This window comes from Salvia hispanica, chromosome 1 (genome assembly GCF_023119035.1).
Source record: "Salvia hispanica cultivar TCC Black 2014 chromosome 1, UniMelb_Shisp_WGS_1.0, whole genome shotgun sequence".
Taxonomy (NCBI): domain Eukaryota; kingdom Viridiplantae; phylum Streptophyta; class Magnoliopsida; order Lamiales; family Lamiaceae; genus Salvia; species Salvia hispanica.
In genome coordinates, this window is record NC_062965.1 from 27,242,442 (window position 1) to 27,255,709 (window position 13,268).

Here is a 13,268-nt window from a genome sequence, read left to right on the forward strand (position 1 = left end):
TCCTTCAAATTCAGAAAATATAGGAATAAACTTAGTCCAGTGGGGGATCTGAATCTGAAGTTCTTGTGAAAATATTACAATATTTGTAGCATAATTTATTCAGTTATGTCAGCTTTAGAGTGTACACTGCACTGACTACTATGCAAGTGTTTTTTTTTATCATATAGCACAATCATCTCCGAATGATGCCGATTCTAATCCTTTTCAGCTCTGGTGCCATAAGCAAGACTCTTGTCTTATGTTAATGTAACCCACATGGGATATTTGTATTCAAATGTATAAGTAAGATAATAGAGTATGAAAGTGAATTTTCAGTAGACAAACTGAGAGTGTGAGATTAAAATTTTCTTTAGTATTACTAGTAATATCTATTCCAAAAATTAGCTTATAAGAGACAGAAGTTAAAAATTTGAACATATTTAGAGATAAATCCAGTAATCTCGTGCCATAAGCATAAGGGCCTTTTTTAATGTACAAAACCGGTGCCAAGGTTCAACATCATCTATCTAATATGATACTATGAAAAAAATTCAGTAATCTACCATGATACTATATTGGAAGTTATAGGAAGAAGTCCACCCCCAATACATTACCTATAAATCTGGTTTCAGAACTCTGGCAATCAGATATTTGAAAATCACTAGCTAATAGTTATGAGGTTATTCAAAGTTGGGTAAAAACCATTCATATTGAATCATATACTAAAAGTTACAGAAAATCATATAAATGAGGTTGCTAACTTATAATGACAATACCATATCTGCAGCAAGTTTTAAGGAAAAGACTGATTTTGTAGCTGCATATACATACACTCAACCCTTACAAATGTGATAATTAAATTTCCAAAGAGCCATGTCCCAGTTAAATAGGAACATTAAGTTCTCAGAACAATTTGTGCATTTGACTCTGGAATACATACGTACACAGCTGATAGTTCAACCTGAGAGCAAGGTCGATATGCCACGAAAGTTAAGTCATTTGAGAATGAACCAGGGTTAAAGCATGTAATTCCAGTGTACTTGAATCCTTCTGCTCACTTCTGTCCCCCAAGACAATATGCATTAATTGAAAAATTGAAAGCTTTGTACCAATTTATATGAACTTGACCTCAGAAGTTAATAAATAAAGAAGGAGATTACTGTTTGTGGAGTTGGATACAAATGAAGACTGTGATCAAAGGTCCAACTGATGGGCTGTATGCTCAAGGGCAGAGGGCAAAGATGGCTTTGATGCACTATGGTAGCAACAAGCTGCAGAAAAGAATTGTGTCCAAGTTGCTTTAAAGGTGATTCTTATCGACAAACACAGGAAATGTTGTGTACTTGTGTAGAATACTAGACTCACGTGCTCAAATGGGTCACTTGTTTCTTCAGTTAATGGAGGCATCAAACATGATCTGCACATTTTGTAAAGAATATCTTCACATAGAAATACAATTTCTAGTGTGTAAAATTTGATTCTGCTTTCAACCAAAAGGAAGAGAAATTTTTCTCAGTTCCCAGCAAAAAATTAACACCAGTGATCAAAGAGATATGAAACTACAGCCATTAATAGAAGTCATAATGCAAGCAGCTCAACCTTACTAAAATGTGTAAATGCGGTGATCATAGGAAAAACAGCTACCAGAGTTCAGATAGAATGTATTCAAGCATAGTCAAGCAGGAAACAGTTTCAGCAAGTATTAAGAAATACCTGCAAGGATTACTCATAAATACAGCATTTGGAATGTGATTTTGAAACTCCTCGATTATGTATTATGGCAATGAGCATCTGGGCAGAGCATTTGAAGGTCCTAAAAAACAACAGTATTTTATCATTTATGCATGTTACATATGCATCTGGCGAATTTGAAAAGTTATAGTATTACCTATATCAGGAATGAAAAGAAATCTGCTATGTTCTTTTAAACGTTGATGGTCTGCAATCATTTTTCCTAGCCTCCCAAAGTTTGATCTGCAGGGAAAATCTTGTCCACTATCACACTGCTTCTGTTAACCATGATTGATAACGAGAATAAATACAATACAGGTGTTCTCACCTGATGCTCGAGTAAGAATTAAAAGACAGGTTACATGGATGAGAGGAGAAGTTTCCCATGAAAACGAACAGAGATGGAACCACATTCTCATTCACATAACCACTGAGAATGATCTCAAGTTTTTCCATAGTCTTCTCTAAGTATGGAAGATGAGCAATTAGTAAATCACATTGACAAGTTAAAACAAAATTGGATTTAACTTATCACTTAGCAAGGAAGATGAGGTTAGAAGGATGATTGCCTCCTCATGGTCTACCCAAATATCAGAGAGTGTCACAAACATATCATTAACTGCCCCTCTTTAAACTTCGGCAAGTCTAACCTGAGGCAAATGTCAGGGAAACACAACCAATTAATATTTTCTAAACTGGGGAAGTATCTAATTTGTCACTGTCAGCGGTGATTTTCAATACCGTTTCCTCTTTTGCAAGTGATCCACCACCAAAAAAATCAATTCCTGCTAGCATTGCAAGCAACTTTTCTCGGTCCTCTAATGGAGGAAATCCAAAGGTTTTCACCTGCAAGTCATTTACGCCAAACTGTTCACTTGTTCAAACTAAAAGTGATATATAAGGGTTGCTGATGCATATATTGGCAGTCCAAGGATCAGCTTAGAAAGCACAGTTGATGCATTCCATAATAAGCATTACTTGTTCAATCAAAGGTCTTCGCACCATCAAATATTATGAACACGAACCTGAAAGATACCATCCAAGAGCATCTTGCCTTCTGCTAAGACAATCGTGTTCTCAACGAAAAAACCTGTAGTGATTCTGTAATTTCATGTTAAAGAAACTGCATATAGAGCTTTGTAATGTTTAAGAGACAACCCAATCATATCACATGTCATGATAAGACTTCTAAACGGCAACACTTTAGTGAACAGTATTTTCTCATTAACATTGACTACACTGAGATGGTTTCAGAATTAGGCTATTCGCGAACATATTAGCAAAAGGCACTGAGAGGACCATATAAAAGGATATTGCGTTAGACATATCAACATCCACAGCGGTAGTTAAGCCTTCCAAGTAGAAATGGCCATCCTCCAACTGAGATATAAGTCACATGACCCATCTCTTTCCAGTCTGACCAACCAGAGATTGAATTGGAGATATCTGAAATGAATAATAAGTGTCAACAGAATTACAGAAAAATCATCCCAGATTCTGAAATTATGTTTCACGAAGGGCTGTGTAACAAAAGGGTTACCTGGCAGCTGCTGTAATCAGACATATCGCTATCAAATACAGGTCTAACAAAATGAGGATCACGGGAGAGCCTTTGAGACAACAAGAGAAACCTATCTCTGTACAACATGACCTTTGCAGAAGCATCACCATATATAGGGAGCTTCCCTGAGAACCTACACAAGTAATAAATTTACGATTAAAATATGTTCACACATTTACACAAACTCCTTCATTTGAAAGTCGACCAGTTCTATCTTTAGCATGAAACAGTTAACACTTTACAAGAAACTTCATGAACCAAATATCACCAGTATACATCTCTCCCATATTACTAAGCTTCTACGTAATCTGTGCAAATTTAACACAAAAGCAGCACTCGACCATAAATTACGCATTAAATTTGAACATTAAAGATGATTTTAATTCACTCCGTCGGCAAAATACATTAGAAATTCAAAATTAAAACTAATGCAATAAAAATAGGTTGATCAAAACACATAGTAACATACTTGTGAAACAAATTCTTAATCGCATCGTATCGAAAGGGGAGATCAAACGCCATCAATTATTCTCAAAGCAGACGCAGCCGATCCATGCCCGCTAGTCGTCGTACACTCCTCAAGCGCAGCCTCAGCTTCGAGCAAAAGAGACACCACTCTCTGCACCGGCTCCTTATCAAGTATCGAGGATTTCACTGTAACAGAAGAAACAACACATTCAATTAAATCAAATCTCGACGCTTATAACCAAAAATCAACACCAAAAAGGAAATGCTCGAGATAGAAATTCAGCCGGCCATTACAGGTGACGTGATGCAGCTCGTCTAGGAGGAGATCGAGCGCTTCGTCTTCGGTTTCGGGAAATTGGCTGATGAATCCAAGGATTTCCGTTAGGGCTTCGATTTTGAGTTTGTAGCCCCTCATACTTAACCTTCTTCTTCACTTTATTTCTCATCTTAGAGCTCGTTGTTGGCTCTCCTGCGCCGGTGCTTCGGCTCTCTGTGATGCAGATATGAATTGTGAGTGTGTGTGTGAGAGAGAGAGAGGTTTTCGCGGCAGAGGAAAAATGAAGGAGATTATGTTTACCGTTTATGGCTGTAATGGCGGGAAGTGGAGTTGTGGCCCGGCCCGCTCAGTTGTTGGGCTTTTGATCCGGTTTGTAAATGACCCGGCCCAAATTGATATTTACATCATTATCAGCTAATTTTTAATGTAAAAAAGAGATCGTTAAGACTCATTCGTATTTACATATATAAAAAGTATTTTCCTCCCCAAGAAGAAGAATATATATGAGATACTTAATTTCTTATATTTTCTTCTTGTCAACTAATTGTGATGAGGAATTCATTTCTTATCATCTAATAATCGGACTATTCTGGTAATGGTGATTAACTTTTTCCAAATTAGTAGCATAACAATAGTCTATAATTGCATATTCCTAATTATATTGTCTTTGTACTAAATATACTAAAAATCGTTAATTTCTCTCAATTTGAAAGGTGGATTAAATCATCGATGATTTAAATTTGTAAATATGATGCCTTTTCAAAAAAAAAAGTGTGCATTATAAATTTTTTCCATTACTATTACAATTAGGCATCACGAGATCGTCAAAGTTTATTGTTTATCACTGGAACAGATGCAATCAGACAAATTACTACAGCAGAAGAGGTAAGAACTAAGAATCATGACTCCACCTATTCTTGAGTTGAAGTTTACATGTTCACATAGGCCTAAAGAAGTACTATCTAGACACCTTACCGGTGCCTACTTGGTGAGGGATGGACGCCAGATGTCCATCCTACGCCAGTTTCCTACCAGTGGCACTATCTGCTCGGTCTTCTCGTATAGTCCCAAGAGACCTCCGGTGTGTACGAAGAGGACCTTTCTTCCTTCCCACTTCCTGGGATTCTCGGCCATGTCTCTCATCATCCCGTATGCAGCTTTTCCGCTGCATATATCACAAGACACATGATGTTACCGGGGAATATTAGCGGGAAGTTTACGTCTCTCGAGGAATTTAATCAAAAGGAGTGGTTCAAATGAGTCCTAAAGAATATGAACCATTTTCAACCATTCGAAGATTTATCACTCTGCTGAATGAATTCTTGGTCTAGGAGTGTGTGTATTTACAGTATTTTATACGATACATCCGTTTTGTCATATGATCGAAAAGGAGGAGACAGGTGACAAACATGGTCGTACCTGTAGACAGAGTCGAGAACAACACCGGTGGCTTTGGCAATTTCTTTCATGAAAGTTAGCTCTTCTGCAGTATTAATGGCATAGCCAAGTCCTTTAGCCTGTGGAAAGTTCAATTAAGTACTAGCAGAAATTAGAGTTTTGAACAAAAATGGCAATCCAAGTGTTGAGGAAGAAGTCACATTTTGTATGTTGACAATGTCACGTGAGCTAACAACAGCTTGAAGTCCTTTGGTTAGGCCTTCAACATGGTCATAGAAGTAGTCGGGATCATCGCTTACACAATAGGCATGTACCTGCATTTTACGTATTCTATAATAGATGGTCATTTTCAAAAATAAAAGAGAATAGGACATCACAACACAACACCAAATTTTCGGTCACAACTCCAAAGTTTTCATCAATCAAGTAAGCATTTCAAATTTCAGTCAAAACTCCACCTTTTAAATTTAGGGTGAACAAGATTACGTACTTTAGTGGCCGAGCCACTCAGCCATGTCCCGAGTGCTAAGCCAGCAATCGTGCCTCCACTGTAAATCAATGACACATGTGCAGGTCTCAGTAGTTACTTTCATACGATTAGAAAACAACTAGAGATGTCATAACTCGGGTTTAGACCTTCCACATGCTACGACTATGTCATCAAATGTTATTCCACCGCTCCCTTTTCCAAGCTGTTGTTGGATCTCTCTAACTGCTTCGACATAGCCCCTGCAAAGGAAACTGTTATGTTAATTGCTTGCAACATTATCACTATCACAAATTCTCGTACGTCGTTGCTCTAGACCAATATAAATGAAAAGAAACAATAGGGAAATCAAGTAAAGGTAAAAATAAAAGAGTTTGCTTCCTGCAATATTTTACCAAGTTCCCAAGGAATTTGAACCACCCGCGGGAATTACATAAGGCTTTCTGCCTTCGCTCAACAGCTTTTCTTTCAGTATGTTGGTGAGAGCCTGATGGCAGCAACGAAAGAAAGAAACGTAAGACTTGAAGAAAATCCTTATGTCAAGAAAACAAAACAAACAATGAAGAATGTGATAGACATACTACACCCCCAATGCTAGCATACTCTTCCTTCGAAATAAGATCTACATGTGCTCCAACCAAACGTTCGACTAAGAGATTCCCAGTCAATCCAGGATCTTTGTCAACAAGCTTCTGCACAAAAAGTAACGGGGAAGAGAATCAACGTTGAAGACACACATTGCTCTCAGTAGCTGAAAAAGTGTGAACGTGTGATCAATACCTCAGAAGTGAACAGTATAAGATAACAGTCGAGATTCAAATACTTGGCAGCCACGGCAGTGGCTCGGCAGTGATTGCTCTGTATCCCTCCAATAGTAATAATGCAATCAGCACCCTGCGCCACCGCCTCAGCCAGCAAGAATTCGAGTTTCCTGACTTTGTTACCACTCAACTGCATTCCTGAAAGATCATCGCGCTATAAAAGAACAGCAATTTGCAAACATCAGAAAACAGATTATTAAATAATCCAATCTGGAATACTAGAAGTTTTAAAAAAAACAATCAACTAGGATAACAAGAATCGCAAACCACATCCGTCGCAGGGTCGACTACTTGTATAACATGCAAATCATATTAATTTAGTGATTAAGTTTGAAACTAATACATGTGTTTTCTCCCATTTTCATAAATTTAGCAGCAAGTGAACTATCGAAACTATGCTCCCCAATCTAGCAAAGTCAAGAGTTCCATAAAAAATTAAGTAGATATTCCAACAAACCACCAGAAACGGAAGCCGGGAAAGACAGCTGAAGCACAGTAAAATTAATTCTAATAGTTTAGAAGATCTTGCAATTTCCATGCTATCATCCCTCAAGATGCTAGAGCAAAATCCAATTCTCCAAAGGCGTAAACGACTATCATTCCCGCCCCCTTCAAACAGTGAAGGTTTAGCGGTGAAGTTGATCGGGTTTTTTAAACTAGTAGTATGTTTCTTTTAGTGAGTATAAGAGTATGTCTTCATTTCTTCTCTCGCTCGAGTTAGAAGTTCTTTCAGAAGGTCCACACTGATCAAATTGTTCGAAAATCACTACATATCTCTCTTCAGCCAGCAAAATCTAGACTTCACAAGCCTCCATTCTTTCTCTAGTGCTATCCCCTCATTGGGTGGCAGCTCAACTATAACCTTTCCTTCACAAAGTCACATTCTACTAAGGTAGAGCCACAGCATAAAGTGATCAAATCATTTAAAACCGTTAAATCCCTCAACACAGAATAACATTTCATCACTCCAACACACAATCAAACTACAATAACACAATAATTGACTCAATTATCATCAATACTCAAGAAATACGGTTACCTTGATATAAACCTCGGTGCCCTTGGGCAAATTAGGAAGGTTCCAGTGGTGAATTGGAGTGGGGAACTATGAAATCAATTACACATTCAATTGAGGCAACTAATTAAAATCAAATGCAGCAAAATCGAACTTACATGGCCGAGGGAGAAGATGTGGGAAGGAATTGGATTGAGGTGGGCAGCCCAAAAAGGCGACATGTATGGCTTCCTTGAAAGAAACTCGAAAGGGGGCTTGTCATCCATTGAAACCTCCGATTTGATCGATTGAATCGGATATAGCGATTTGGTGGGGAAGAGGGCTCCATTTTAAGGAGGTGAATTTGGTCTTGTTGTTGAGTGTTGACGGAGATGATAGATGATGATGGATGGACCACAGACAGCGGCGCTGCATTGATCATGCTTGGACTTTGGTTTAGTAGCTTTGTAGCTTCCTATCATCCTATGTGTGTGCGCAATTTCTTGTTGGCGTGTGTGAGAGAAGCTTTTCTTCTGCAAGCTCTCTCCCTGCGACTGTATGTGCATGCAATTTAATAAGCAAATTTGGAGAAAAGTATTAAAAAGAGAATAAAGTTGAAGAAAAAATAAAAGGATAAACAGTACTTTTTAATTTTAAGATATAATAATAAATTTTTGTTTTAACAAATCAAAAAGAATAATGGATCGTCTCCGTTCAGATAAAATATGCCATATCAGGTATAAGGGTCCTATTCTGATGCTTATAGCATCCTAATTCAAGGTATAAGAAGGTTCCTATTCTAATGCTTATAGCACCCTAATTCAAAATCAAGACTAAATCTCCATCATTGGATTTAAAAATAAGTAGATGAGATTAAAGCTCACAAATCTCAATAAATAGTAGACAAAATATCAATAAAATGGTAATATCATCATTATGTTATCATATGATTATTTTCGTGGGTGTTTTTTTATATCAACATTGTGTATTACAAATATCAACAATATGACATTAGAATATCAATACAAGGACAAGAAAATATAACACATTTTTATTGAGATTGGACATGCATAATATTGAGATTTTGCCTACAATATATGGAGATTTTTTGTTGCATTTGTTGATAAAAGTTGCTTATCAACATGTATGAAAATTGAAATATAATTTATCAAATTTCATCACCCGAACATCGTCGGAACATATGCAATTGAGATCTCGTTGGAATCCTTATTAAATTATCTTTAATTTGATATATTTTTTGCAAAAAAATAATTTAAATTAAGAGAGTTACGTAAATTTAAAGATTTGAGATAATTTTGAGGAGAGAGAAAGTAGTTAGTTATAATTACTAGATATTAGGATTTGACATTAATACCTTTTTTATTTAATTAATAATTAGTTAAATTTAAAATATATTACACTTGGCATTATATTAACCACACAATCTTCTAATTTAATGGTTGAAAATTGGTCTGGAATTGATAATTAATTAGCAATTGATTACATCCCTCATCCCTTAGGTATAATATGTAGAATTTATTTATAGTAACAATATTGTGTAAATTTATTTGTCGTATATTTTATTCATTTTTGGTAATTGTTGCACAAATTTTTTTTAATTTTATAATTGTAATAGTGAAACGTTTTGAAATTCATGTTAAAATTAGAACGATCGAAATTCATACTTATATTACTGTCTTTTATATATTGTCAATTGGCTCAGTTTTTTAAATTATCAAGTGGTGCAGTATACAAAATTTCGTTTATTTTATGATTATAAAATAGTGAAACGTTTTGAAATTCATGCTTAAATTAGAAGATGACACTGTTTTTTTTATGTATGTATCACCTTGTGTCAAGAGGCTCAGTGTTTAAATTGTCAATTAATTATAAAATAAAATTCGGTTTTAATTTTGCAACAAATTGACAAAAAAACACTCGCCAGTTTGCCACATTTTGAAATTCATGTTAAAATGGAATGAGTGGAAGTGTTTGCATATTACTTCCTCCGTCCCGCTTTAGTTGTCTCATTGACTTTTCTGCTCTCTTTCTGGAAAAATGATAAAAAAAATAGTTAAAGAGGAGAAATGGTAAATTAAGTGAAAGAATAACATAGAGAAGAGTCTTATCTATGTTATTGTTTCTCTTATTTTACCATTTCTACACTTTAACTATTTTTTATCATTTTTACAAAAAGAGTGTAGAAAAGTTAATGAGACCACTAAAGAAGGTATAATCAAATGCAAACTCTAAATATTGTACAAACTCCAAACTATGATCTGGACAGTTAGAAAATATCAACAGATAGACAAAATAGTAGCAACAAAAAATGTCAACACAATGTCAACGATTAATGTTGTGTTAATATTGTATTGACACTGTATTGACATTTTCTGGTGCTACTATTTTGTAGTCTGTTGATATTTTTTAACTGTCCAGATCATAATTTGGAGTTTATACAATATATGAATTTGCATTTTATCAATATCCTTTAATATTTATATTGATATATTTTTTGTCACGCCCGTATTTTCTAAGGATAGAAAACACGGTTGATGGCGACTAGGGGATGATTAAAGAAGCGGGGAAGAAAGGGGGAAACACACATCTTTGACCAAAATAATTTAAATAATTGAAATAACTTAGAAAACAACATAGTATCAATTCAACAAAGTACCAATTCTAAGAAATAAAGACTAGAAAGTAGACAATTTTGAAAAGAGTTAGGTTCTCAATACTAAAACAATTTTAAAGAAAAGACACCTAGCGGAAGCGTTCAAGACACGGAAAATGCCGAGTATGAAGACATGACACGTCCAACAATATTAAGCCAAACATAAATAATCCATGAATTCTGCTCAACATCCTCCACGCCCGTCGTCGCTCAATCTGCACATTAAGAAAACAAATATGCAGGGCTGAGTACTTGATGCACTCAGTGGACACATGCCAAATCAGTTTGTCAAGCCATAACGAGTGATCTTGGGGGTTTTAATTGAAAAGAACCCAAGTCACTAAAATCATCTTTACATAAATTTCGGTTGCAACCATTTTCCATCCACATCACCATCACCATATCTGAACATACATGACAAGGAACGTGGCCACGAACCAAGTCACTAGACCGGCCAACTCCAAAGAGATAGCGCACGATCTACTGGGTGTACACTAGTCCGAGCAGGGTTTGCGGCCCTACTGGGACCCGAATTCGATTAAACATACATGGCATAGCCACTTCAGATAGGTTCATTCAAACACAAAACATGGCAAGACAAACAATTTTCACCTCCTTTCACATAAAAATAGTATTTAGGACATAGTCCTTATTTAAAACGAAAGCTCACTTCACAAGCTTACTCCTCAATCACCTCTTATTCCAACCGCAACCAACGTGCACAAGCTCACCCTTTTTGAAATAACAAGATATGCAAAATTCAGACTTTGCAAAATAAATTAATTTAACAATACATGCATCCTAAGTGTGTGTGGTCAAATTATTCATTCATCCTCTCCATCAAGAACTTTCATATAATCAATCAAACAAAACAACATCACTAAAATTATACTCTCATCCGTCGGCTTTAATCTCATGTACAAGGGACACTCACGAATTTAAATCACATAGCCCAAAATTAAACTCTTTCCTTAGGTAAAATCGTCGAGAACTAATCTGCCTAGAACAAAATCCATCTACTGCTTCAAGCATATAACTAAACTAAAGTAGTCCACTTAAACTTTAGTATTTAATTTAACAATAAAGTAGCAAATTAACTAAGGTAAAATAATATTTACATACTCCCTCATCCTTACACGTATATGCTTCCCATTCCACCACATTGCAAAACAAAGTAAAGGAAATAAAATAGGTATTGTATGTATACTGCCCAGCCACCACGTATATATACAACAAGAAAGAACAATTTAAAATAATATACCAAAGTATACTCCCACCCTCACGTCAACTCTTTATTACAAAATAACAAGAAATCTTATTATATAAAAGAATTTAATAAAGTATACTCCCTAATCCAATACACGTGTATATATATATATATATAGAGTAGTGATATAGGGCAAGTGCCCATTAAGCACGTAACTAGAGAACAAATCACAACCATAAGATCAAGAAAATCAAGGGCTAGTATTTACACGTGTGATTTTCAAATTTGAAGTTCACTCTATCACAGATTTACTTCACTATAACAAGGCGGGGGTATAATGGTCATTTCGCAGACAAAATTAGGGTTAAACTCTAATTAGTCTCTCATTTGTGAAAATCATCTCTCCCGCTCGATTCTCTCTTCTGTTCTCTTCACTTCTTTTCATTCTCTCATGGTCGATTCATTCTCACTCAACGTCAACGTCGTTGCCGTTGCCTCATTCCGTTATCGTCAACATTCCTACCGATTTAGAACTCAATGTTCCGCCGTTTCAACATCGAACAAATGTAATCAAAACATAAAGATTTCTCGAAATGTAAGATATCATTCCTACAGATTTAGAACTCATTTTACATTAATATTTCTTCATCTGATTTAGATTTAATTTTATTTTGTAGCTTTAAGCATCAAAACATGAATACAATTGGAGAATCCAGCTGTATACTCAAAATCGCCGATCGTGATTCATTCCTATTTATTGCTTTGATTTTCTTCATTTCAGTGTAGTTTATTCTGCTTAAAGTGAAGTATATGATACATGCCCTATAGTGTTTTGGTTTTTGTGATTTCAGTGAAATGTATAGAGTTTAAAGTGAACTGTTAAATGATAAAAGTGAACTGATATATTGCTCTGTTTTTTCAGTTCAGTGAAGTTAAATGTGCTTAAAGTGAAGTATTCCATGGTTAGAGTGAAGTGTTTATGATCCATGCTTATATTGCTCTGTTTTTTCATTTCACTGAAGTAAAACATGCTTAGAGTGAAGTATTCCATGGTTAGAGTGAAGTGTTTGTGATCCATGCTTATATTGCTCTGTTTTTTTTTTCATTTCAGTGAAGTAAAACATGCTTAGAGTGAAGTATTCCATGGTTAGAGTGAAGTGTTTGTGATCCATGCTTATAGTGCACTATTTTTTCATTTCAGTGAAGTTAAATGTGCTTAGAGTGAAGTATTTCATGGTTAGAGTGAAGTGTTTGTGATCCATGCTTATATTGCTCTGTTTTTTTTTTCATTTCAGTGAAGTAAAACATGCTTAGAGTGAAGTATTCCATGGTTAGAGTGAAGTGTTTGTGATCCATGCTTATAGTGCGCTATTTTTTCATTTCAGTGAAGTTAAATGTGCTTAGAGTGAAGTATTCCATGGTTAGAGTGAAGTGTTTGTGATCCATGCTTATATTGCTCTGTTTTTCCATTTCAGTGAAGTAAAACATGCTTAGAGTGAAGTATTCCATGGTTAGAGTGAAGTGTTTGTGATCCATGCTTATAGTGCGCTATTTTTTCATTTCAGTGAAGTTAAATGTGCTTAGAGTGAAGTATTCCATGGTTAGAGTGAAGTGTTTGTGATCCATGCTTATATTGCTCTGTTTTTCCATTTCAGTGAAGTAAAACATGCT

At 35.5% G+C, this 13,268-nt stretch overlaps 1 protein-coding gene and 1 pseudogene across 1 annotated transcript; both read right to left on the minus strand.

Annotated features, from left to right (window-relative positions):
• Nucleotides 1-669: 669 nt before the first annotated feature.
• On the minus strand, nucleotides 670-4,285 carry LOC125215821 (annotated as a pseudogene).
• A 551-nt stretch (nucleotides 4,286-4,836) lies between these two features.
• Nucleotides 4,837-8,202, minus strand: LOC125215737 (putative D-cysteine desulfhydrase 1, mitochondrial). The gene is made up of 10 exons (XM_048117306.1): nucleotides 7,896-8,202; nucleotides 7,762-7,827; nucleotides 6,682-6,876; nucleotides 6,483-6,593; nucleotides 6,297-6,388; nucleotides 6,051-6,143; nucleotides 5,905-5,962; nucleotides 5,615-5,728; nucleotides 5,436-5,533; nucleotides 4,837-5,181 (listed from the first exon to the last, which is right to left on the minus strand). The coding sequence occupies exons 1-10, from the start codon at nucleotides 8,001-8,003 to the stop codon at nucleotides 4,998-5,000; spliced, it is 1,119 nt and encodes a 372-aa protein (XP_047973263.1). The 5' UTR covers nucleotides 8,004-8,202; the 3' UTR covers nucleotides 4,837-4,997.
• Nucleotides 8,203-13,268: the final 5,066 nt, after the last annotated feature.